A 26,471-nucleotide genomic window follows, 5' to 3' on the forward strand; every position below is an offset into this window, starting at 1 on the left:
ACTTAAATTTAACTGAAACTGGGCTGGGATTTCTATTTCCCAGCATGCTTTGCAATGACGCTTAGAAGGTTGAGTAAATGCTAAAATTAGGTGTTATATTTGTGCAAGATTAATGTTAAGGTGGAGATTTATGTAGTGTATAACATACAGATATACATTAGGTTAAATGTTCTGTATTGCTGTACTCATTCAGCAAGTGCAATGCTATGCTAATGCTATCAAAGCATTGTGTTACCAATTTTCAACGTAGCATTTACTCAATTATCTAGTTAAAGCTAGCCAAGTTTGCACTACTAAAAATATTTAAGTTGATCATTTTAATTTAAATGTATGAATTAGCTTACTCAAATATTTGAGGTTAAGAGCATTTAAAATGTATGAGTACAAAATAAAAATCTGCAAGTTCTGCTTACTTAAACAATTATTGCCTAAATTTTTTGGGGTTTTGTCAACTTATTCGGGTTTACAGTGCAGTCATTTCAAAAGGAATCCACACGATTGGGAATTTCGTGTGAGGACACAAGATTTCACCTCTCAGATTTTGCATTGATTTGTTGCGTTGACAAACAGAAAGGTTTGAAACAGACTTCAGTTTGAACTGTGCTTCATACATTGATTGACTATAGACAATGGGCCCTTTTTTGCACACACAATTTCACTAATGTGATCACACTACACATTTAGTGTAGTAACGTTGTGTCACTACACTACTGTCCTCACAAATATGGCAATATCTGAAATCTTTGACCTTGTGGGGACATTTTTGGTCCCCATGAGGAAAACAGCTTATACATCATACTAAGTGATGTTTTTTGAAAATGTAAAAATTCAGAAAGTTTTCTGTGATGGTTGTGTTTAGGGGATCGAATATACAGTTTGTACAGTATAAAAAAATCATTATGTCTAAAGAAAGTGTGTTTGTGTGTGTGTGTGTGTGTGTGTGTGTGTGTGTGTGTGTGTGTGTGTGTGTGTGTGTGTGTGTGTGTGTGTGTGTGTGTGTGCGTGTGTCTAAAAACTAAAGCACTTTGTGTAAGGTGCTGTTAAATGCACTTCATGTAAATGTAATTATATTACCATCAGATTTGTTTGATTATGTGACTCATTTTGTGTTTCTTTTTCAAACAACATTTTCCCTAACACTCTGCAGCCATTAAACAGACGTAAAAGGTGCTTTTTATCAGCTCAGACATAAATGGCAGCATACCTCTGATTACATATGCAAGCACAGTTATTTAGTCTCTTTAGGTTGTTTTAGAAACAAACTTTCATGAAGCACTTGAATACATAGTAGAGACAATGCCACTGTTCATATGGCCAGCGTATTTCTGCTGTGCAAATATGTCCCCCTCACATGTAACTTGATGTTGATGCAGTTTCTTAAAATAGGCACATGCATGTCATGCTGACTTTTTGCCAAACCTCATACTACGTTACACTGAGAGAATAAATCATTTCCAATGATGCTTTACTTACTGAATGGCATATTTGAGATATTAGGTTATATACAGTCATTAATCACTGGCTACTGTCTCAGATGTTTTAACAACCTGATTAAAGAGACAAAACACCACTGATTATCTTCACTGGTGTGTGTGATTCATTTTGATGGACGTGTGAGAAAATCTAAGGCTCTGATTGTGCTGACGTTCAGTTGGTGAGATGTGTTTTTGCTTCAGGGAAGCATAATAATCATGCTAATGCGATGTTGCTTTGTTTTTGTCTTATCTGCAGCCATAACCAGAGAACGACTACATTCATACATCCAGTGACAGGCCAGATATCTGCTGAGAACACTGATTTCAGACTTCAAGACCAGTAAGTATTGCCTTTTGACATAGCTTATAGTAAAGGTTGACTAGGTCATTTCTGATTCAGTTATATTTACAATATGTCTAGTCTCAAACTAGCAGCCCACATCTTGAGTTTATTCTCCAATAACTGAGTTCTAATAACCATCCTATCTCGTGCTTCATGTCAGTAAGGGCTTTAATTAAAGGCACAGTATGTACGTTTCGCCACTAAAGGTCGCTTATTGAATAACAAAACAATATATATATATATATATATATATATACTTTATATAATTATATATGTATATATATATATATATATATATATATATATATATATATATATATATATATATATATATATATATATATATATATATATATATATATATATATATATATATATATATATATACATATATAATTAATTATTTTATGTGAAATTCCACACCAGCCTTTTCAGAAATGGAAAAGTTGCAGATATAATTGTCTTCTGTAAAAGTGCAGGTAATGTTTAAAAATGTCTTCAGATTACAAAAAAGTTTAAAATAATGATTTAATGATAGAACTTCAGTAATTTGAGTAAAGATAATAATACCACGAATTCTTCTACTATATATATATATATATATATATATATATATATATATATATATATATATATATATATATATATATATATATATATGTATTATAGGAGCCTATTTGATGACAGGTACGTTTTACTAGATCATTGTTTGTTTTTCTGAGTCTCTCAAGAATGCATGCAGCTTTCACTTGTATCCAAAAACATGGGGAATGATACTACATTTATCGTCATTGATATCGTTATCGCAATAAATACTAGAAAATATCGGGATACATTTTTAAGTCCATATCGCCCATCCCTAAAGAATATCTGAACGTGCAATATATCAAAAGAACAGACCCTCTGCTTTTAAACTAAAAATAGTTCATGCATTCCTTTTTTATCAACACTTTTATCAAAATTTTAAACAAAAAGCTGGGAAAATCACTTTTTTGTCAAAGACTACATCCAGATCAGATTCAGAGCGATGATCAAACACAGCTGGACTAGATGGAGTCCATCAACACCCCTGATGCTTGCACAGTCCTATAGCTCGCCCTGGGTCGACATTTCATTCAGTAACATCAGGCAGTTTTGATTTATATGATGTTTAATGTTGATGATCACGTTATTTTACATATGCATCTGTTTACATACAATCGCTTGTTTTTTTCCGTCTTCTTAATCTGTTTTGATCAGGAGATTCTGTACTCATTCAAAAGATGCATAATAGCGCCCCCTAGCGTCTAACAGTGAAAACACGGAAAGTTCTGTGTTTGGCAGGGAAGAGTTTTCTCACAATTAACAGAAAATTCCGTGTTTGGCGGGGAAAGAGTTAAGCATTAGTGAAGCATGAGTGAATTGCATATGGGACCAAATTAATTACAGCAGCATTTTCTCTCAAAACTGTTTAGTGATTACATTTAAAGCCACAATAGGCTATGTCATTTTTCACCGCTAAAGGTCGCTTATTCAAACAATGGCGTAGCTTGATGATGCCTTAATTTTGCGGAGCTTTTATTATCCCGCAAACGAGCGCTTACACTTCTCCCACTTCTTCCGCTCATGTGTATGTGGGGTTACGCAGTGCTGTTTTATCATATTAGACACATTATTTGTTTGTGTTGAAAGGTAAGGTAAAACATGGTACTCATGGTAAATCAAGAAAATTAGATTTAAACAATAAGACTAACTGTGTTGAGCTGTATAACAATGATACGTTTTCTGTCTATGAATGTATCCACACAGTTGCTCACCTGTCTAATAAAACACATAAACATTAAAGTGTGTTAAGTGTTTCCATGGTTTCAACAAAATAAAACTGGAAATCGGGGGTAACGCGGTATGATGTCATTGATAGGCGACGCACGGACATAGTCCGTGTCCTGGTTAAAATGGCTTATTTCTCTGGATTTAAACATTCTTGGAAACATTTGGGATAATGTAAGTACACAAGTCAACAACATATATAACATTGTTCTAGTGGTTTTTGGATAAATTAATCAACATTGATAATAATAAGAAATGTCACATGAGCCGCAAATCAGCATATTAGAATGATTTCTGTGATCATGTGACACTGAAGACTGGAGTAATGATGCTGAAAATTTAGCTTAACATCACAGGAAAAAATTGCATTTTAAAATATATTAAAAAAGAAAACAGTTCATTTAAATTGTAGAAATATTTTACAATATTACTGTTTTTACTTAGCCTGGATGCCAGCCGAACTTAGCCCCGCCCACAACATTTTTACTTGGGCAGTTCGGTCTGGACAGAGAAGTAATTATGCCCGAACAGAAACTGTTCGGACCAATGAAATTGTCAGGGCGGGCTTTAGAAGATGATGGACAGATGATCAACATTAACGTTATCATCCACGTCATCAAAGGCGCTTGGGTTGAGTTTGTTCTAATCCTAAACGGAGAACTTGTTCGTATATGCATTCACCTTTACTATTTCTCTCAGAAATGATGATCGTGTTGGTAAGTACTCCTTGTATCCTTAAATTTTTTTTTTACAACACCGGCAAAGATCGTTAACTCTCATCTTTTTCTTCTAACGTTAGGCTACTTATTCCAGCATGTGTGCAGGTACAGGGTTGCCAAGTTTTTACAACAAAACCCGCCCAATTGCTAACGTTCCTCAAAACTAGCCAAAAACAAGCCCAATAGCTTTCCGGGGGAAAAAAGGCATTTGGGGGTTAAAATATGTGCTATTTTGGCAGAGCTGGCAGCTAAAAATCGCATTTCTGGGTCTGTATATCACATAATTGGGGTCGCTTTAACCCGCGGACTTGGCAACACAGTGCAGTTGAGTTTTGTTGACATTTGACAACTAACGTTATGCGTCGCTCCGTTGCTCTGATTGGTTGTAGGTCTATCCAATTGAGGTCTTTCCTGGTTCGGTTGAAACACGCCCCATAATCACAGCCCAACGGAGCAGTATCGGACTCAAATTCTGACTAGTTTTTACTGCCTTCGCGAACAAGAACAAAATTGTACCGACCCCAAACTGAACAGAACTCTTTACTTGTATTATAAGGCAGTACCCTAGCCTCATACCATTAGGATCTCATGCTTATGATCTATATGTTGGTAGAAGGATACAGCTGACTTAAGTATCACATGTCTCCACTGGCATTTGTCAATAGTCTCGCTCTTTATAGTTCCCCTCTTGGTGCTGTCAAGTTGTAACTTATATTACAGCTGTCTGTTTTCTCAAACGTGCGTGCAGATCACATGGGTTGATATGCTCTTCATCAAGAATGGTTTGTACAGGAAAATGTTTCATTTTATGCTTTTAAGAGATGCAGCAAAATCTTTCAGGTTATGTTAGGGAACTCTATAATAACGTTACACAATCCGACAGCTCCATGTTCGAGAATGATCTGGCATTAGATCTCAGTTTCAACAGCTGCCCACCGGTCTTATCTAACTCGAATCTCTCTAAAAGCTGCTCATATTAGCGCGTATATCACAAAAGACTGGGCTTCTCTTAGCATCTGACTGCGAGCGGGAGGCCGTATTCTCCTGCCACATCCTAATGGATGCATCTCATTAAACGCTGTGTGGGTGCACGAGGCTTTCTGAGAACCGCAGGTTATGTGTCATTGGTTGTTAATGTATCAGCCATATCACATGTTGGAAAGTATGTACTGTGGGGCTTGTATAATACCAGAACTACTATACATTATGCAGAGTATGATGACAGATTGTGCTTGACACTTGTATTCATTTATAAGTATCATTTTGACTCATCAAAGTATTATTTTTTGAGACTTTGCTGCAGAACTCCTTTTGCACTGTTTTTACTACATGCATGTACTATGCTACTACTTTTCTAAGCGATCATACAATTTGAATCTGGTGGAAAACAAGCAATAACGTCCCATGGACTTACACCAATGAGCTCAAATGTTATGTCCACCTGTCTATATGCTGTTGGTCCTCTGCATTCTGCCAAAACAGCCCCGACCCACCGATGCATGGACTCTACAAGAGCCCTGAAGGTGTCCTGTGGTTTCTGCCGTTAGCAGCAGATCCTTCAAGTCCTGTGGATTGCGAGGTGGAGCCACCGCGGATCGAACTTGTTGGTCCAGCACATCCCACAGATGCTCAGTTGGATTGAAATCTGAGGAATTTGGAGGCCAGGGCAACACCTTGAACTCTTCATCATGTTCCTCAAACCATTCCTGAACAATGTGTGGAGTGTGACAGGGTGCATTATCCTGCGGAGAGAGGCCACTTCCAGCAGGGAACACAAATCATAAAGGGCTGTACCCGGTCTGCATCAATGTTTAGGTAGGTGGCACGTGTCAAATTTACCCAGGGTTTCCCAGCAGAACATTGTCCTGAACTTCACACTCCCTCCAGCAGCTTTTCGTCGTCCCACAATGCATCCTGGTGCCATTGCTTCCCCAGGTAATCCGCACACACAAACACAGCCATCCACGTGATGTAAAAGAGAACGGGACACATCAGACCAGGCAACCTTTTTCAACTACTCTAAGGTCCAGTTCCGATGCTTGCATGCCCATTGCTTTCAACAGGGAACAGAAGTCATCATAGACACTCTGATTGGTCTCCAGCTACGTAGCAGAGTATCATGAACTGTGTGTTATGACACATTCCTCCTATAACCATAATTACAATTTTGTGTGACTTGTGCCTCAGAGCTCAGACCTTCTGTTGGCTCGGACCAGACAGGATAGATAGCCTTCGTTGCCCTCATGCATCGATGAGCCTTGGCTGCCCAACACCCTGACCCCGGTTTGTAGTTTGTCCTTCGTCAAACCACTGTTGGTAAATTCTCACCACTGCTGACCCACAACCCACAAGCCTTGCCATTTCAGAGATACTCTGACCCAGTCGCCTTGCATAATAATTTGGCCTTGTCAAAGTTACTCAGATCTTTATTCCTGCATCCAACACGTTAATTATAAGAACTAATTGTTTGTTTGTTCTAATCTAACCGGCCCTTAATATGTAGCCTTGCTAGGAGATGATCAACAATATTCACTTCATCTGTGAATAATGTTTTGGCTCATCAGTGTTTAATGATAGACTATTCAGTCTCTGGTGACCCCAGCCTTAGAGATATGGAGTAGGCTTGTTTGACGTGGTGTCCACAGGCCCTATATGGGGCCGCAGAGGCCACTTGACATATCTTAAGCACCAGAATATCCCAGAGACCTGTGCTATTTTTAGAAAATGAAATTTCTGTCATTAATTCCTCACCCTCACATCATTCCAAACCCGCAAGACTTTCGTTCATCTTCAGAACACAAATTAAGATCTTTTTGATGAAATCTGAGAGCTTTCTGTCCCTCCATTGACAGCTACACAACTGACACTTTGACACTTCAAAAAGTTCATAAAGAGATTGTAAAACTCATACATATGAATTAAGCGGTTTAGTCCAAAGAGACTCGACCGCTTTATATGATGAACAGATTTAATTTAGGCTTTTATTCACATATAAACATTGATCAGTGAACATAAGCTCAACTGAACCTGCTTGATGAGTGAGAACAAACCTCATTGGTTCTTGCTGAAGCTCAAATGTGCTGCCGAACACGAGAATGAACATCATTGGTTCTTGAGGAAGCTCAAATGTGCTGCCGAACACGAGAATGAACATCATTGGTTCTTGAGGAAGCTCAAATGTGCTGCGTAACACAAGAATGAACCTCATTGGTTCTTGCTGAAGCTCAAACGTGATGCGTAACACAAGAATGAACCTCATTGGTTCTTGAGGAAGCTCAAATGTGGTACGTAACACTAGAATGAACCTCATTGGTTCTTGCTGAAGGTCAAATGTGCTGCGTAACACGAGAATGAACCTCATTGGTTATTGAGGAAGCTCAAATGTGCTGCGTAACACGAGAATGAACCTCATTGGTTCTTGCTGAAGGTCAAATGTGCTGCGTAACACAAGAATGAACCTAATTGGTTCTTGCTGAAGGTCAAATGTGCTGCGTAACACAAGAATGAACCTCATTGGTTCTTGCTGAAGGTCAAATGTGCTGCGTAACACAAGAATGAACCTCATTGGTTCTTGCTGAAGGTCAAATGTGCTGCGTAACACAAGAATGAACCTCATTGGTTCTTGAGGAAGCTCAAATGTGCTGCGATACACAAGAATGAACCTCATTGGTTCTTGCTGAAGGTCAAATGTGCTGCGTAACACGAAAATGAACCTCATTGGTTCTTGAGGAAGCTCAAATGTGCTGCGTAACACGAGAATGAACCTCATTGGTTCTTGAGGAAGCTCAAATGTGCTGTGTAACACAAGAATGAACCTCATTGGTTCTTGAGGAAGCTCAAATGTGCTGCGTAACACGAGAATGAACCTCATTGGTTCTTGCTGAAGCTCAAATGTGCTGCGTAACACGAGAATGAACCTCATTGGTTCTTGAGGAAGCTCAAATGTGCTGCGTAACACAAGAATGAACCTCATTGGTTCTCACATGTCAAGTGAACATCCTTGAGCTTCTGTTTACCACAGCTGATGTGTGTGTTGATGAATGTTTATAAGTGAATAAAATCTGTTCAGTCTTATGGGTTTGGAACGACAGTAATTAGACAGATTAAATAACTATCCCTTTAACTATGACAACACTGCCAGACTCAGGGCCCTATTTTAACGATCTGAAACGCAAGTGTCAAAGCGCGAAGCGCAAGTAACTTTGTGGGCGGGTCTCGGCGCTGTTGCTATTTTCCCGGCGGGATAAATGGCTCTTGCGCCCGGCGCAAATCTAAAATGGGTTGGTCTGAAGTAGCTTCATTATTCATAGGTGTGGTTTGGGCGTAACGTGAATAAACCAATCAGAGCGTCATCCAACATTCCCTGTAAAAGCAGGTGCGCAAGTTCCATTATGGATTGCTATTATTATGGCGTATTTACTAGGCGCACGCCAGGAGCGGTTCACAGCCGAGGAGACTGATGTTCTTGTAAGAGCAGTGAAAGACAGAGAAGTTGTGTTGTATGGGGATGGGAGAAACCCACCCAAAATAGCGTCGGTTAAACAGGCGTGGGAGGAAATAGCCACAATTGTTTCATCAGCTGGCATCCCCAGGACGTCGCACCAGTGCCGCAAGCGCTACAATGACATCAGAAGACGGGGAAAGTCCAAGCTTGCCAGCATCAATCGGGCACGCCGTGTAACGGGAGGTGGATCTGCCTCTACTCAGGACCTGACGCCAGCAGAGGACATCGCTGCGTCCACCCTCACCGATTTTTTTTCCTGGTTCTTGACGGACAAACCAATTTGTTAGATGTCCTTATATACATATATGTCTTGCCAGAAGTTGCCACTATTGGGCAAACAGGTCTCCTTAATTATTAGACTACAATTAGCCTGAATAATTTGTAAGCTAGATTTATGCCTATTTTTTCACATCTTTGTGGCACACCACAATGATTTCCGTCATCTCATGTGTTAATATTTTTTAGTGTACCAATTTATGATTTGCAAAAATAACTGTTGCATCTGTGTAGATTACATGAGCAAAGTGAATGCGCGTTGTGCACGCTATACATTATGGTCAAGCATGCGCCCTTAAAATAGCATAATGAACAACGCGCAACGCGCCACTGACTTTAGACTAGGTTTTTTCTGGTCAGTGGCGCAATTGTTTAATGGAACAGCAAAATAGCACCAGGGATTGTTTGCGCCGGAACACGCCTCCTTTTTTGCGCTGAACCGCCCAGGTAGCGCAAGTGCATTCACTAGTTTAGCGACGTGCTTCTGTGGAGGGAAAAGTGCGCTTTGCGCGGGTGCAAAATAGGAATGACACATGCGTCGGTGTACAAAGTCAATTGCGCTGGGTGCAAGATAGGGCCCTCAGTCACAGTCAGATTGCATCAATTTGTATAGCATATATATTTTAGGCTAGCATTTTGGCATTGCTTTTGAAAATATTGATCCTTTGATGTCAGTTCTGCACCATGCTGATTCTTTCCGTACCTTTACTAAGAGCCACTGAATAAAACGTCCTAGAGACCTTTGAGTGCCCAAAGCCCATGGATTCCTCAAATGTGCATAGCTATAAGGACAATCTGTTTCTGTCTCTTTTCTATGTTGGCTCTTTGTATGTCTGGCCATCTGTTCTAAGATTCTAAGTGTGAGAATCGTGCTGTGAGGTTTCCTCTACTCTCTCCCTGTTGACTCTAACTCTTATATAAAGACAATCTGATTAAAATTTATGAAAAAGAACAAACATATGTCATGCATGTTTGTATTAATGTTTGGGTGTTATGGTAGTGAGGCTTATGACATACTTTATGAGAATAGGTTTAGGATGACAGAATGACAATATTTTGTCGTTCTGTTTTTATGTTTTGACATACTTCAGACGGCTCAAGGTCAGACTGTAATGACAGTTATGCAAAACACAACTTCCGTTGTTGTGTAGGCAATACATTGTGTTTACTAAAAGTGGTTTCCTTGGTAATTATGCCAGCTGGAATCAGGAGATGAGACATTTTATCTGTAAATGCTCAGACAAAGTTTTCAGTCTGGCAGTGTTTTTACCATAAAAGATAGATAATACAGATCACTTAACTAAGATATAACAGCAGTATATTGAGTCAGCTCTGATTATTTTAATATTGACGCTCAATACCCCTTTTCCACCCGAATGAACCAGGTACTAGTTCAGAGCCAGTGTTAGTGCCAGTTCGGAGTTGGTTCGACTGATGAGCCTTCTAAGAACCGGTTTGCTAGAGAGCCACCACAGAGCCAGGTCTTACGTCACTGTATACGTCTCATCTTTCTCAGCAACGCTAGCGAGGCAGCAGGAAACACAAACACTGAAACACACCAGGCTTGTTCGAGATGCATCGGAGCTGCGCAGACCGATCCACGTATGGTATCAAAGAACAGCATGAGCGATTCAAAAGCATAAGGAGTCGTATGCTCTCTTTGATGTCATACGGCGATCGGTTTGCACCGCACCGATGCATCTCGAACAAGCCTTCCATCAACAATGGTGAACGTTGCGTTACTATTGATGCTCATGGCTTTACGATCCTACATCGGCATCAAAACACAGCAAATCCAACGCATTTGTGCAGCTCGCCGTAATTTGTATAGACAGAGATTACAATCGAGCCGCTTTTAGCTCCATTAGCTGCTATTTCAAAAATGGCGGTCACAAGTTTGTGTTCGTCTTGTTGGTCACGGTAACCCCGCACCCAGCCCCTGACACAAGCAGTTCTTACTTCTAGACCAGCAATGTTTTGGTGCTACTTAAAGGGTTAGTTCACCCAAAAATGAAAATTCTGTCATTAATTACTTACCCTCATGTCGTTCGACACCCGTAAGACCTCCGTTCATCTTTGGAACACAAATGAAGATATTTTAGTTGAAATCTGATGGCTCTGAAAGGCCTCCATTGGCACAATGCACGGTACACTCTCAAGACCCTTAAAAGGTACTAAAGACGTCGTTACAAAGTCCATCTCACTACAGTGGTTCTACAATAACTTTATGGAGTGACGAGAATAGTTTTTGTGCGCAAAAAAACCCTAAATAACGACTTATATAGTGATATAGTCTAGGGATGGGCAACAGTGGTCGAGTAATCGAGTACTCGAACGTGACAGCGATCATCGATCATGAGAACGATGATCGCCCTGAAAAAATATATTTGTCTCTTTTTTTATTGGTTATTGCATCGTTTTGCGGAGGTCTGATTGGTTAGCGTTTTACAGCACGCCTCCAGACCACGGCGAAATAAAGGCGTGCACTGCAGTGATGTCTGGAATCACTGTGATCATTGAATGGTTAGTGCAAGATGTGCAGCGCCAATCTGTCATAGCCTACATAGCATTATAATGAAAACACGATGGAAATAGAATGCTGTATATGATCTGTGCTTAGTTCCCCGTGTATCAGCTGATCCACAGAGAAACTAGCGAGAACACTCAGACTAGCGCGTGAAGTTCATGTGCGCATTCGCGTCCTTATCTGCAGATGCACGTTGTAAGATTACTTTTATGTTGTCTATCTGATTAATCTAATATAAGAAGCGTTTGGTTGAGCTTAATAATTTAGAAAAGCGCTGCCGTTATATCGGCTGTTGTTCATTCTCTTCAGTTTCAGCTCAAACGCATATTTCATGCTCGACATGATGGTTTAGAGACGGTCATATTCTTTTCAGATAGGCTATTTCTTTCTCAGAATCATTGATATTAGAAATGCAGCACTGCTATACTGTTCTCGTATTTTTTAACAGTAGACCTAGTTTATTTAAAGTTGGTTTTTCGCTATGAGTTCGAAAACGCGCAGTGATGTCTGTAAACGCTTCATGAATAATACAATGAAGTGCATGATGTGCAGAGTCAATCTGTCATAGAATTATAATGAGAACAGGATTTTAATAAAATGTTGTTTCTGTGTGAATTCGTTGTCCGTGTATCAGCGTTGTTAAAGGTCCCATGGCATGGCATTTTTCTATTATTTTATAGTGTTTCCTGAGGTGTACTTATATTGTTAGTATGATTTTTACATCATAAAATGTCATAATTTAGAAATAAAAGGCATTTTGTCTATTCTGCTGTTTGCCCTGTGGCTGAAGGCCCTGTTTCAAGAGGCGTGTCTGCTGTGAGACTTCAGTAAAAACGCCCACTGTTGTGATTGGCTGACATCTTTGCATTTGATATGAGCGGAGGGGGCGTGGTTTAACGAGGTCTACGACGCACGAGCTGCTGCCAGAGAGACGGATGGACCTGAGTTCACTTCTCATCAGTTCTCTCAGCATGTCTCAGTTCAGGGTGAACTGTTGTAGTTACTAGAATATACTTCAGGTTATTAGTTTATTTCTAGTCGGAGGGACTGTCACTCATGTCAGAAAGTTAGTAACTTTAGTAAATTATGGATCAGCGCTGACTCGAGACGTGAACCGTTTAGAACGATTCAGTCCGATTTGGTGAACTGGTTCGGTTCACTAAAAAGAACCGATTCAAAAGAATGATTCGTTCGCGAACCGGACATCACGGAGACGGAGCGATTGCTAACAAAGTTATTTATAGTAACTACTGAGTTGTGAGAGCGCTGTCTGTCAGCGCGAGTTTATTGTGTTTGTATCTGAGAGTTCTGAATAAACACGAGTCCCAGTCACACCGACTCCGTCTTCATCATTATTACCAACTTTGTAACACATGCAATGTACCATTACAGCGAGATGAACGAGTTAGTAAGTTTGATTAAAGAATTATTTCTAGATATGTTCCAATCATATGAAGAGCCTCAGTGAGTAACTTACACAGCGCAAAAAAAGACACAACAGCAGTAATCGAATGTAATCCAGTTTATTGTGGGGAAAGCTGGCTAGCCTAGCCGGATACCCTCACGCTTACCCCCCTTCTGCTTAATCTCACGCCGCGTTTGGTGCCTCTGCTGTGGGCCAGATGCAGTACTGGGGGTCGGGGATGTTGAAGGCCGAGCTTCGGCGTGCGTGAGGTTTATCTCTAAAGATGTGGCTCTGCCAATTTTGAGCAGAAACTCCCGACTGTATGCACATTTAAGAACAGATAGACGCGACGAGGACGTACAAAAACACTGACTCACAAGATAGAAAACACGAAAACACCGTTCTGTCGGGAGAGAGAGAAGCCGCAGTGTGTGCACGAATAATAAATAATTAGCTACACATAAGAAATCACTGATCACAGATCAGAAGGAACTGAAAAAAGACTTCTGTTTTCATTTGTACATCCAAACACTGAGAAACTGCCAGCGTTCACTCGTTCACAACCCATGATCTCTCGAGCGTTTGCTTGGGCGTGCCAGATTCTCTGGGCGGAGGAAAGGGAGGTAACTGTTCCTGCTTGGACGTCAAACCAGGAGACTTCAGGATTGGCTAGTCTGGCCTGTCATTTTCTCAAAGGCAGAGAAAGACAACCAGAACTCGGTTTTACACAGATCAACATTTCTATCCACTTGGGGACAATATTCAGGCTAGGGGAACTCATATTAATGTTGAAATACCTCATAAAATGAAAATTTCATGCCATGGGACCTTTAAGGGAAGAGCGCATTCAAAATGTTCCGTTTCAAACCCTTCGCCTGTAAAATCTAGCACGCTGAAGTTCACGTGCGCATTCACGTCCTTTTGTGTTGATTTATGTCGTAATAGGTTCATAATAATCTTCATATTAATATTGATATAGGGTGCGTTTGGTTGAGTTTATTAACCAGCTAGCAAGCTCTGCAGGGTGGTGTTATTTCACAGTTTCAGCTCAAAGGCAATGCTCGATATTACTGACTTGGTTATTTGAGACGGTCATTTTATAAAGATGTTTCTTTTTCAAAGACATTTATGCATCATAATCTAGCAGTTATTTTTTGTTTTATATGTTCATGTTTTCATATACCCGTTTTCATGTCACGTTTGTATTTGTCAACAACCGTATTTGTTGTATTTGTTTCATAACAGTATTTTCATTATTTCAATTTCAATGACGGACATGCCCCGCCCCCTGCACATGCCCCGCCCCCAATTACTCGAGTACTCGTTTTTGAGACCTATCGATGATCGAAATGAGAAATTGACAAAAATGCCCATCCCTAATATAGTCAAAACACGGCATCATGAAGCTTCGAAGCGTTATGAATCAGTGAGTCGATTCAGCAGTTTGGATGAGGATAAGTAATTAATGACAGAATTTTCATTTTTGGGTGAACTAACCCTTTAAGGACCACTTTTCCTGGTTCAGAGCTGGTGCTTTGGGTGTCGAAAGAACCGATTTGAAACTAGGCTCTGGCTCCGAACCAGCACCAGCACTGCCTTGGTGGAAAAGGGGTAATAGAGAACACTTTTGGTTCCTCTCTGACGGAAGAGGAGCAAAAAGCAGCGGTTCTGTCCTAGTTTGCCAGGAGCCTGTGCTTCTGAGTTTTCATAGCTGGGAGATATATTTAACTCTTTCCTCGCCATTGACAGAATTTTCCTGCTTTCCGTGTTTTCACTGTTATAAGGTAGGGGGTGCTATTACGCATCTTCTGAAAGAGTACAGAATCTCCTGATCAAAAGACGTAAAGAAGAAGCAGAAACATGCGATAGGATATGTTTCATACTGTCAGGGATCTGTCACTTCTGTTTAGCTGTTTAGACAGAACTCTGACACTACCGGTTTGGTCTTGTTTTTGTGTGAGCACATGGCTGGTATTTTTCTTTGCTGGCCATGTGCTTGTGTTTATCATGTTTTGTGTGAGCACATGGTTTGTCACTTGTTCCTTGTGCTATGTGCTCTCATGTCTATTGTCTGGATCCCACCCCTCTTGTTACCTTATTATTGATTAATTTGCCCCACCCTCATCACCTGCCTTGTTTGTTCCCTATTTATTCTCCTTGGCTGAATCCGAAATCGCCCCCTATACCCTCAAATAGGGTACTATTTGAGGGGACAGCCATTTGTAGTGGTGTCCGAAACCATAGTGGTCATGTTCGAATGCACTCATTCAATCCCACATTGCACCGCAATAACGAGTGCACAGCTGATGTACGCTCAATGGCTGTCTGACGTCACTCATTCGTTTTCATTCACTCCTTCAAGTGAACTGTGTTAGTGGACTAAAGTTGGGAATAGTGAATGAGGGTTTAGGGGGCGATTTCGGATTCGGCCCTTGTGTTTGCAGTCCTGTGCTGGATCATTGCCTTCTGTTCCCTGTCTTTTTTCCGATCCATGCTACATGTTCCTGATTGTGGTATGCTCTGTTTTCCCCCTCGTGGGTAATTTTGTTTGTTTTATTTCAAACCAATAAAACCCTAATTCTTCCTGCAATTGAGTCCTCGCTCCTTTTCACCCACACCAACCGTGACACATACGTGATCATCAACATAAGACAGCATATAATTCAAAACTGCCTAATGTTACTGAATGAAATGTTGACCCAGGTCGAGCTGTAGGACTGTGAAGCTTTGGGGGTGTTGATGGACTCCATCTGTGTTTTGATCATCGTTCTGAATCCCATCCAGATGTAATCTTTGACAAAAACGTGATTTTCTCAGCTTTTTGCTCAAAATGTTTATTTTTTTTATGAAACTTATCCATATTCAAGTGTTGCTAAAAAAGAATGCATGAAGCTGAATAAAACAGGTTGTGTTTAAAAGCAGAGGCTCTGTTCTTTCTTTTGATATATTCGCATGTTCATATATTCATACAACAAATTATTCTGGGGGCCATGAAACTTTTGTGAAAATGATCAAAAATTCTGTCGCCGACTGGCAACTTTTAATATACACTATCGTTCAAAAGTTTTGGCTCTGCAATGTTTTTTGTTGTTGTTGTTTTTAGAAAGAAATTAATACTTTTAGTCAGCAAGCATGCAATAAATGTATCAAAATTGACAGTCAAGCAGTATTTATCAGAAATATGTTTTAAAAGGTATTTGTCAGTTTGCATAAGTTCATAACCTAGCAATATATAACCTGCCTGAGGAATTTCATTTGACATGCAGGTCAGTGAGCGCTGAAGGGAAAGTTCATTCTCTGTCTAATCATGGGGAATTATACTTGACACATCACAGCAGCTGTAATTTACTAAAAGCTTTTTGAAGTGAGCCTGTGATATTAAAAACTGGTACTCTATATTTCTAGTGTGAATTAGTAATGAACAGAGCAGTGTTGCTTTAGAATGGTTGTCAATCCTGTTCCAAATCCTAGTGAGCCACTTCACTTCCTACTACCTACATAGTCAGCTGACTTCTAACAGCCATAGAACCTTATAAGGGACAAATTTGGAGTGTTCTACATTGACAGCTAGACACTAATATTGTTCTGTATGGGAGACTTAAAGGTATAATTCATGCAAAAATGTAAATTCTGTAATAATTTTCTGTGGAACACAAAAGAAGAGTTGTTGGTTGTTTCTAACAGGTTTTTTTACCCTTTTTCTTCCATTGTATAGACAAAAAACACTTTTTGAGACATGTCTTATGTTCCAAAGAAGAAAGAGAAAGAAAGTTTTAGAATGACATGAGGGTGAAAAAATGTATTATTGGATGAACTATTCCTTTAAGCCCAAATTGATTTCAATAGAGAGCCCACAAAAACATTGGATAATACATTTTTATTTGAACTGAAAGTTTTATCACTACTTTTCTGTGTTGAATGAAATATTTGTTAATTATTAAGTTGAAGTCAGGATTCAAGCCCCATTAGTGTTGCTTTGGAAGTGTCAGAGGGCTTAAACGGTTAGTCATTCATATTTAATTCTAGTCACATTGTAACGACTGAAACAAATCAGACACAATTATTTATTCATTATATTTAATGAATGATCCAGCAAACTTACTCTCCCAACAAAGTTTGGTGAAACCATCCCCGAAAACTACAACTAACGTCCCTAGTGCAGCTAACACCGGGCCTCGGGTTACAGGACACATGGAGACTGATGAGTTTTACGACTAGAAGGAATTTGCAGAGAGCTGTGACTCCCACTTAATTCTTTTTGAAAAGGACAAATAAACCATCTTAAACCCATATAGCCTATATATATATATATAACCACTTGAGAAATATATAAACATATATTCATCTCATGATTTTTCTTTTATAGGGGTTGGTCTATGTATTAATTCAATCTCTTGGATTTATGTTTCAGAATTGCATACTATAGTTAACGAAAATCATGTATATGGCATGTTTGGTGTCTACGAAGTTGTAATTTAAAGATCTGAATGATTGTGTAAATGATATGTCGATTCCTGTGCAACATATTAGTATTACAAGAATCTTTAATAGTTCCTTCATCAGCAACCAATCCAGTTACATATACAAACAATCTGCGCGAGACAAAGGATCGTAAAACTTTCCCCTGCACAGATCTTGCTCTCTTCCTCTTTCTACTGCTGCTCCTGCCTGGTTGATGGGCGCAGGCCTCAACCACAGCCTGTTATGTCTTCACTCTCCGCCCAGGAGAGAGGATTCTTCCAACAGAGTCAGACTGAAATTTCCTCATTCCAACTCGGAAGGAAATTGCAACTTAGCCGTCACTGCACTGAGAAACCATCAGCACTCTTCCTGCCTCTCCTGGTTGCCGTGCGTGTGTGGGACTGAAACCCGGTCCGACCACGCGGCTATACGGCCACACGGTGCAACTTCCTTGACCATGACGGAGTCGAAACTAACCATGCAAGTTCATCATATCTTCAGTCAACACAGAAGAAATCGATTGCAACTTCAACACCAACGACTCACAGAAACATAAAATCAGGAACTTTATGAAACTGCTTCAACTACCACGGCAATGCAAGTATTGCCTATTTTAACTAATCAGAGGGTTAGGATAAGCAGTAAAATCCTCCAAATGAGGTCTTTGAAAATAACAAACTGACGGTTCTTTTCATGATTAATGGCTCTTTTTCCATAGCTTCATTCCCGTTTTTCAGTTTCATTCTGTCACTTTCCATCTTACCCATGTATGTGTGATGTGTATGTATGCTTTTATGTTAGTTTAGTCATGTCCGTGATTTAGTTAAGAAAATTTGTGCACAATACATGTTTGGTTCTGACTCCCTGCATGCAAACAAATTGTCACTTAAATGATCAACCTTGTTATGCGCTCTAAGCGCTGTGAATGCAAAAGAAGAAAAATTATTTTTCTGTGGCAATGAAAAATACCCTTTTCTTAGAATTAATTAATAATCAATACTGAGTGTTCACAGGATGAACTGATTGATTGATTGATTGTAATGTTAATGTAGCTACATCAAGTTAATCTCATGAACCGATTCAAATATTCATAATTAATTATAATGAGTTATGAATAATTATTAATATTTCCCCTCTGAGCTAATTCGCTACAACATATACCATTACCTGTACCCCTTTACCAGGGTTTTTCTAAAGTTTTCAGAGCTTCTGCTATTTTTTTTAGTGACAATTACTTTTACTTTTACTTTTACTTTTAGAAAAAGTAACTGTTGCAACAATACAATACGTTGTATTTGTTGTAACAATAACTGTAGTATCTATGATAGTTTGGTGCAAACTTACCATTGTCAATTTAGGAAGTGTAACATTAATGTCAAACCCCTGAGAGCAGTGAAACACACTGTTTGTCATGGATGTCACCATGCAGAGTTCCAGTCAAATGTCATATTTTGCCACCGGCTAAACGCATCATATGCTAGCACTCACCTATACTAGCACTATGAGACTTCTGATTACAGAGGATTTCATTTCCACTGATGTGAAATTGTCATGCCATTATCATGCAGTAATATTGTGATATAGGTATACAAGCGCTTTTTACTCCAAGTTTGGGAAAATTGTTGGAGCATGTTTTGTTCTCAAATGCATGTTACTGCGGTCAAAACTCAGAGCTGATGCGCAGATGTGTTACAATGGAGCAGTGTAGCAAGGTTTAAAGGCTCAGGGAAGAAGGACTGGCGAAAGATCAACGTAATGTTAAATGACACAATAAACAAAACGAAAGTAAAGCGGCAGCTCCTCGTGAATGACTGCCGCATATAAACACAATAAAACACAACATAAAGTCCAGGCCTGGTCCTCTCCTGGTCATGCACTGTTGTCACTCCCCCTTTTATCCTTCTGGAGACTCGAGACCGGTTCATTAGCACTCGCGCCACCAGCCTCGCTCTGTTCCCACGGCTCTCGGCCCCGCCCTGCTTGCCACAAGCAGCATTTACTGAAAACCGAGCGGCTCTGAGATACTGAAAACTCCAGAACACATCGATTTAAAATGTGCAGCACTAATGAAATGTATTGAATGTAGTTAATTCCTCAAAGAAACTGCTGTACCTGTTGAAAACCATCATTATGCTCTCCTCTACAGGACTGGCGGACACATGCAGAGGAAGCCAGAGACGACCACACGACCCTCCAGCACAATTAGCGAGGCCTCCACTACTGTCACCTCCTCCACTGTGGACACCACTTCAGGCTCTAAGGTCAGTCACAACCTGATCCTGTTGGATCGGAAACAAAACTATTCAAAGGGTAGGAAAATAGACCTTGTATTTTGTAGAGACAGAAGTAGAAGACTGTACCTTTTGTATAAAACGAGATGAACAAGTTAACTTGACAAGACTCCTGATGCAGAACATTGTCCATGCTTGGTTAGCATCTGTTGTGGTAATTAGAGTGTTTATTCTTCTGGGCTGAGGCGGCAATTCCCAAGTGCTGGCGACAAAAACACAGAGTGATCAGAGCCCCTGACTGCCCTCTCTGAGCAGACACAGAACATCGATGAAACGGATTGGGATTCGGATTGTGAGTGATTTGGTGCATATCTGTGTAAGGATGCATTGTTTGGAATAGGATGCATTGTTTGGAATAGGATGCACATGAGCTGAATAACGCTTTATATGCAATTTCGTAATTTCTTTTATTGTCTTTGAAATATGGTAAATGTACTGCTCAAAAGCCTGACAAGCCAGACCCACATCAAGATGTTGGGTCTGGGAACACACCAGTGGCAGGGCTCAATCTGAGGGGCGGGATAAATGGTTGTCTTTCAAATTCCCTCTGCACGCAATAGGATAGCGCTACACCCAACCAGAGCAACGAAGAAGGTGAAGTGGAGCTAGTTGATAGATTAAACTATAGCCGTATCCGGTCGGCAAAACTCCGAACACATCTTCCTTTCTTGAGAAGGACTTCAGTGCCGTTTTTTGTTCTTTTCTCAAAGAAAAACTTAACTCCAAGTCTTCCAGAGTCACGGCAAAAGCAGATTCAAAAAACCGCTGTTCGCCAGCTTCTTTGTTTTCAAGTAGCATGCAGAACCGCCGCAACTCTGCCGTCATTATGTTAAGCCCGCCCACCGACTCTATACACGATGTGATTGGCCTGACTAGAGTTTGGTTTTTCCAGCTCAAATGCCAACGGAGAGTTGCTAGACGCCCTGGCTGCAAATTAGATTTGCTGGCGCTAGGGTGCGTCTAGATTTCTAGGGTGAGGCTAGCTGCTCAATGACTGACTAGTATTTATGGTAAGATAAAATATACTTTGTCATTTATACTCAAACATGTATGTCTTGTATTTAAATACATTTGTAATTAGACATTTGTAATGATGTTGCAATTTATTACATTTAAAATATATTAACTTTAAATGTAAAATCAACTTTAATTAAAATTGTGCTTTATGTTAGTCAACATATAAGTGTACTTTAAAACATGACAAAAAAAGATGATTAAAACAATGATTTCAAATGTAATTCTGTAAATTTATATTATTTCAAAGTGCATTTCTTTTAAAAAAGAGCACTTAAGTGTCTACTCTCTCTAAATAGACTTAAGTGGCCTTTTATTTAATTTATATTATATTATCTGCAAGTACACTTTAAAAAAAAGCATTTATTTAATCAAGCTCCAAAAACGGCTCATTTTCATATTGCGGGATCTGTGATGTCACACCTTTTAATATAATATAGTATTATTTATATATATTATACTGGGGTACTTCAAATATTGTGTTGGACAATGGGTGCCCTTCGAGTCAAAAAGTTTAGGAACCACTGATCTAAGGAATTCGACTTTTGCTATATAAAAAGAGCTGCTGTTTGATGCTAACTTATTGCGTCATAATGGAGGCTTTGGTAACATTTGTATTCCTCATTGTTATTTTACCTCTCCGAATGCATGTGCAAAAATATCTGAAGTGTTGTGACGGCCGACTGCCATAGTTTGATTTAAGAGATGTAGAGAAGTGCACCAGCAGGAACGCTGCCCGTGTCATCTCCTGCCTGTGTTTGGATTATTCTAGATGTATGAGTGCTTGTAGCTCTTGTCGTTGGCAGTGACGGCGCGCACTGGTGATGTATTAGGCGTATTAATGCATTGGCATGTGTGATTGGCGGCAGCATGTAGGCTTACGTTGCTGTGCCCACAGAATGCCAGCGGATGGTGTTTAAGATCAGCTGTGCACCCCTGGCAGATGGTCTAGACTAATGGGTGATGAATGAGCTTTCAATCCCCCTGCTCATCTTCAGTTTATGTGTGTTTGTGTGTGTGTGTGATATAGGGATCCAAGTCCAGTGGAAGGGTCCATAGCTTTGGCAAACGAGATCATGCCATAAAGAGGAATCCCAGCGTTCCTGTAGTTGTACGTGGATGGCTCCACAAACAGGTAAGAGAATTGGATCAATGAGCTTGTTTATTGATTAACCAAACTTTTGCTTTCAAATTATACTTTACATGAGAGGTTTTTAGACTTTACAGACCCAGAGGCCTCAAAACCAGGAACTCCTCCTAGTATAAAAAGCCAGATTGTCTCAGTAACATTAATTATTATTATTTTTTAATTTTTTTTTAAAGAAATTAATACTTTTACTCAGCAGGGATGCATTAAGTTGATCAAAAGTAACAGCCCTCTGTTTTGAACGGGGTGTGTCTGCTGTTAGACTTCAATGTAAACGCCCACTGCTGTGATTGCATATTCTTTGCATATGAAATAAGTATAACATGTGGAACTCTCTTGAAAACCTTTAGCAAGTTTTTACTATTATATTATTTATATATTATATTGTATATTATTGTATATTATTGTATATATTGTATATTATATTGTTTTTACTAATGTTGCCTATTTTTAAAGCTACACTGTGTGATATTTTCCCCCATCTAGCGGTTAAAAGGTATATGACCATCCAGTGAATATTAGTTTCTCTTCCTCTTAATTCCGATTTCGTTTTAACTCCTACGGTGGCCGATTTAGTCCCAGATTAATATGGCTTCCAGTTCGACCTCGTCCACATTCGACACGGTGCCATCGAGTGTTAAAACGCGAAAGGCAAAGCTTGGATTTACGGGTATGTCCCTCTTTGGCTAATGTACTTTCGTTTCAAAGTGTTTTTTATTGTTTTTAAATGTACATAACACAAACAAACCAACCTACATTCTCTTATGTCATACAAGGCATCCCCATCTACAAACCTCATATTTTGTATACATTATCTCACATATCTCCTTTCGTTGCAGATTTGCATCTAAAGTTCGTACAAGTACTGAGAATGCACACAGAAAAAAAAATAAAATAAAATAAAATAAATAAATAAATAATAATAATAATAATGAAATAAATAAAAGGAGAGGAGAAGGGGAGATGAGAACTTAAACTTTTTAATCTAAAGAATTAGCATCAAATGCGTTTTCATAATAATCCAAGAAAGGCTGCCATACATTCTGAAACCTTTCTGCTGAGTTTTGGACTGTAGTTCTTAACTTTTCGAGCTGGAGGAAGGACATAATTTCGCACACCCAACGTGAGTGTTTTGGGGGTGAGGGAGATTTCCAATTTGTAAGAATTAGTCGGCGGGCTAACAATGTAGAGAATGCTATTAATTGAGATTGACCTCTTGAAACCCCAACTTGATTGTGTACCACCCCAAATATTGCAATGATAGGATCTGGATCAATATTCTTTTTACAAATGTAGGTGAATGTATTAAATATCTCAGACCAGAATGTGCCTATGCTTGGGCATGACCAGAACATGTGAGCTAAAGAAGCAGGGGCTTGGTGACAACGCGTACAGTTGGGATCCACATTAGGATATATTTTGGCCAATTTGGTCCTAGAGAGGTGCAGGCGATTAAATACTTTGAATTGTATCAACCTGTGCCTAACACAGATAGACGATGTGTATATTTTATGTATAGCTCTTTGCCAAATTTCATCCGTCAATTCTGTATTTAGGTCGTCCTCCCACTGTACCTTAAGAGACAGAAGAGATGGGCATTTCATGGCCTGAATAGCAGTATACAGCTGGGAGACACCACCCGAGAGATGAGGCTTGACCGTCAGACAATGATCAAGAGGGCCGATATTTGGTTTTGAGGGAAATGACTGAAACTGGGAACGGACAAAATCACGGACCTGAAGATACCTAAAAAAATGTGTTTTTGGTAAACTTAATTCATTAACCAAATAGTCAAAAGAAACGAACGTGCCATCTACAAAAAGATCTCCCACACTGTTTATGCCTTTTCTAGCCCAAATGAGAAAGGCCGTATCTATAAGTGATGGCTTAAAAAGAAAGTTTGAGGACAGAGGCATAGACACCAAAGCTTGTGTGTGACCAAAATGTTTGCGAAATTGGGTCCATATGCGTAAGCTGCCTCTTACAATAGGATTGTCCGTATGTGGAGCACACAACATTGAGGCCAAAGAGACGGGCGAGCATGAATGTTGTTCCATTAGACACCAACTCGGACTATTCCCACCAATAGAAGCTCCATACCATATTACTAATTTGTGAATGTTTGCAGCCCAATAATAGTATAAAAAATTTGGTAGAGCTAGTCCAGCATTCTCCTTACGTCTCTCGAGAACTGTTTTCCGTACGCGAGGTATAGTTTTGTTCCATACAAATGTACTGATGTGCCCATCAAGTTCCTTAAAGAATGATTTTGGTATGAAAATTGGGACTGTTTGGAATAAATACAAGATCTTAGGTAACGTTACCATCTTTATTGAATTAATACGTCCAGCCAGGGACAGAGGCAGAGTAGACCAACGATTAAGGTTCTCCTTGATCTGTCCTAAGGTTGATTTGAAGTTATTTTGGTATAGGTCCTTATATCTACTTGTGACACTTACTCCCAGGTATGTCATGGGGCCCTCTGTAGTCCTGAATGGGTATGAGTCAAAGGATCGATTCCGAGCCAGAACATTAATTGGGAACAAAACACTTTTGGTGAGGTTAATCTTGTACCCAGAAGATTTACCAAATTGAGAAATGGTGTCTAGGCATTCTGGGATTGAAGTCTCCGGATCTGATATAAACATCAGCAAATCATCAGCATACAATGACACTTTATGAACCAGGCCACCCCTCGTGATACTAGGGTTGGGCATCGTTTTGATTTGAACGATTCTGATTCCGATTCCGATTCTTAGTTTCGATTACGGTTCTTTTCGATTCTCGATTCCGATTCTTTGAGGGGTGGAGTCACAACATGTCACAGGCTCATTTCACAGAGGAAAATTGTATTTTGATTCAATAATGAGTTTTAGTTTTGGGACTTTCTCCGCTGGCATTTTCACTTGCTTTGCTGCAAAGGTGAATGGAGTTCCACACCGAGTCCCGGTTTAACAATAGCATTAACAGCAGTCATTAGGACTGCTACTAGCGTGGGCAATTTGCGTATAGCTACATTTATCTACGAGGGGGAAAAATAATTTCAGTAACGTTGTTGTTCACCACAATTCGCAATTTGGTCAAGGGGTTTACACTACAATCACTTACCTGATTATGATGAGGTGGGATAATGTTAGTTCACCCTGAAATGAAAATAAAGCCATCTTTTACTCACCCAGCTGTTGTTCAAATGCGCGTGTTCCAGTGTGTGCGCACTCCAAGCCGCAGTTGCCTCGTGCAATATTGTCATGACAACCGGTACACAATATTCACTTAAGGAGGTTATATTATTAGTATTATTTCTTATCATATACGTTATAGAAAAGACGAGACTCGCGTTTTTTTCTATTGAGCTTGATTTCTCAAAATGGTGCGCGCGCGCGCGCGTGTGTGTGTGTGTGTGTGTGCTTATCGTGGGTGCAATGACAACAGTACGAGTTATTATAGTAGGCATGAGCGCCGGCGGCTGCTGACAGCTCATAGTGTAACTTACACAGAGGAGCGCGCTCAGAATAACGGCCGAGCTCAGTGTTTTGACTGAATAATACGGTTTCTTTCTCGCAAAACCTATAGTGTGCCCACTGAACACTTTCCATATGGCGCGCGTCTCCCTGTATCGTTGCGTGATACATTTGTTTACTTTTTGTAATGTTTTAGCTGATCGCCATTCACTGCCATAATAGGAAGGAGCGCGTGCAGGAACAGTATTTTAAATGTCATAGGACATAGGGCACTGGGACAACATCAGGGTAAGTAAAAGAAGGCTTTATTTTCATTTCAGGGTGAACTATCCCGTTAATAACGTTGGTTAGCGCAGGGTTGCCCGAGGGACAGACCTGCGCAGCATTTCAAACACGCTACACTCGTTAATTTATAGCTACACCACATATTTGTAGTGCATCCTCCCGTGCAAGAAATAAGTTTGTCATGTGTTGCACTGTGCCGACCCAGGTTTTTTTTTTTTTTAGTGAAATAAAGCCACACTTTTGAGCGCCACTTACCGTGCTCCATGGCTGCAACAGAACAAACGGGCGCGGCAAGCACTTCCGAAAACTTGCGCGTTTGGAACCGATGATCGGAATCGAAAACAAAATTTCTAAACGATTCCAATGGCATCGTTATTTTTTAAACGGTTCCAAGTTGGAACCGGTTCTCGATGCCCAACCCTACGTGATACCCCGTATATTGTTATTACATCGCAATGCCGCGGCAAGTGGCTCAATGACCAGATCAAAGAGAAGAGGGGACAATGGACAACCCTGTCGTGTCCCTCTCTGAACAGTGAAATATTGCGAATTAAAGTTATTAGTCCTCACTCTAGCTTGGGGTGCTGCATACAACGTCCGAATCCAAGAAACAAAGACTGGACCAAAGCCGAATTTGCTTAGAGTTTTGAAAAGGTGTCCATACTCAATTCGATCGAAAGCTTTATGCGCGTCTAGTGAGATCACAATTTCTGGCGAGTGAATCGAATGTTTAGAGTATATTATGTTAAAGAGG

At 39.9% G+C, this 26,471-nt stretch overlaps 1 protein-coding gene across 14 annotated transcripts in view; it reads left to right on the forward strand.

Moving 5' to 3' along the window:
- plekha7a (pleckstrin homology domain containing, family A member 7a) overlaps positions 1-26,471 on the forward strand; it is a 159,947-nt gene that overhangs the window by 75,480 nt on the left and 57,996 nt on the right. For 13 of the 14 annotated variants that reach the window (XM_079825010.1, XM_079825015.1, XM_079825014.1 and 10 more), the window contains 3 exons: positions 1,732-1,815; positions 19,666-19,780; positions 21,855-21,984. In XM_079825010.1, coding sequence (XP_079681136.1) covers positions 21,944-21,984 — 41 coding nt within the window. In that variant the 5' untranslated portion in view covers positions 1,732-1,815; positions 19,666-19,780; positions 21,855-21,943. The remainder of the gene's footprint in view (positions 1-1,731; positions 1,816-19,665; positions 19,781-21,854; positions 21,985-26,471) is intronic. The other variant, XM_079825007.1, reaches the window with a different exon arrangement.

Source organism: Gobio gobio, assembly GCF_949357685.1.
Source record: "Gobio gobio genome assembly, chromosome: 9".
Taxonomy (NCBI): Eukaryota; Metazoa; Chordata; class Actinopteri; order Cypriniformes; family Gobionidae; genus Gobio; species Gobio gobio.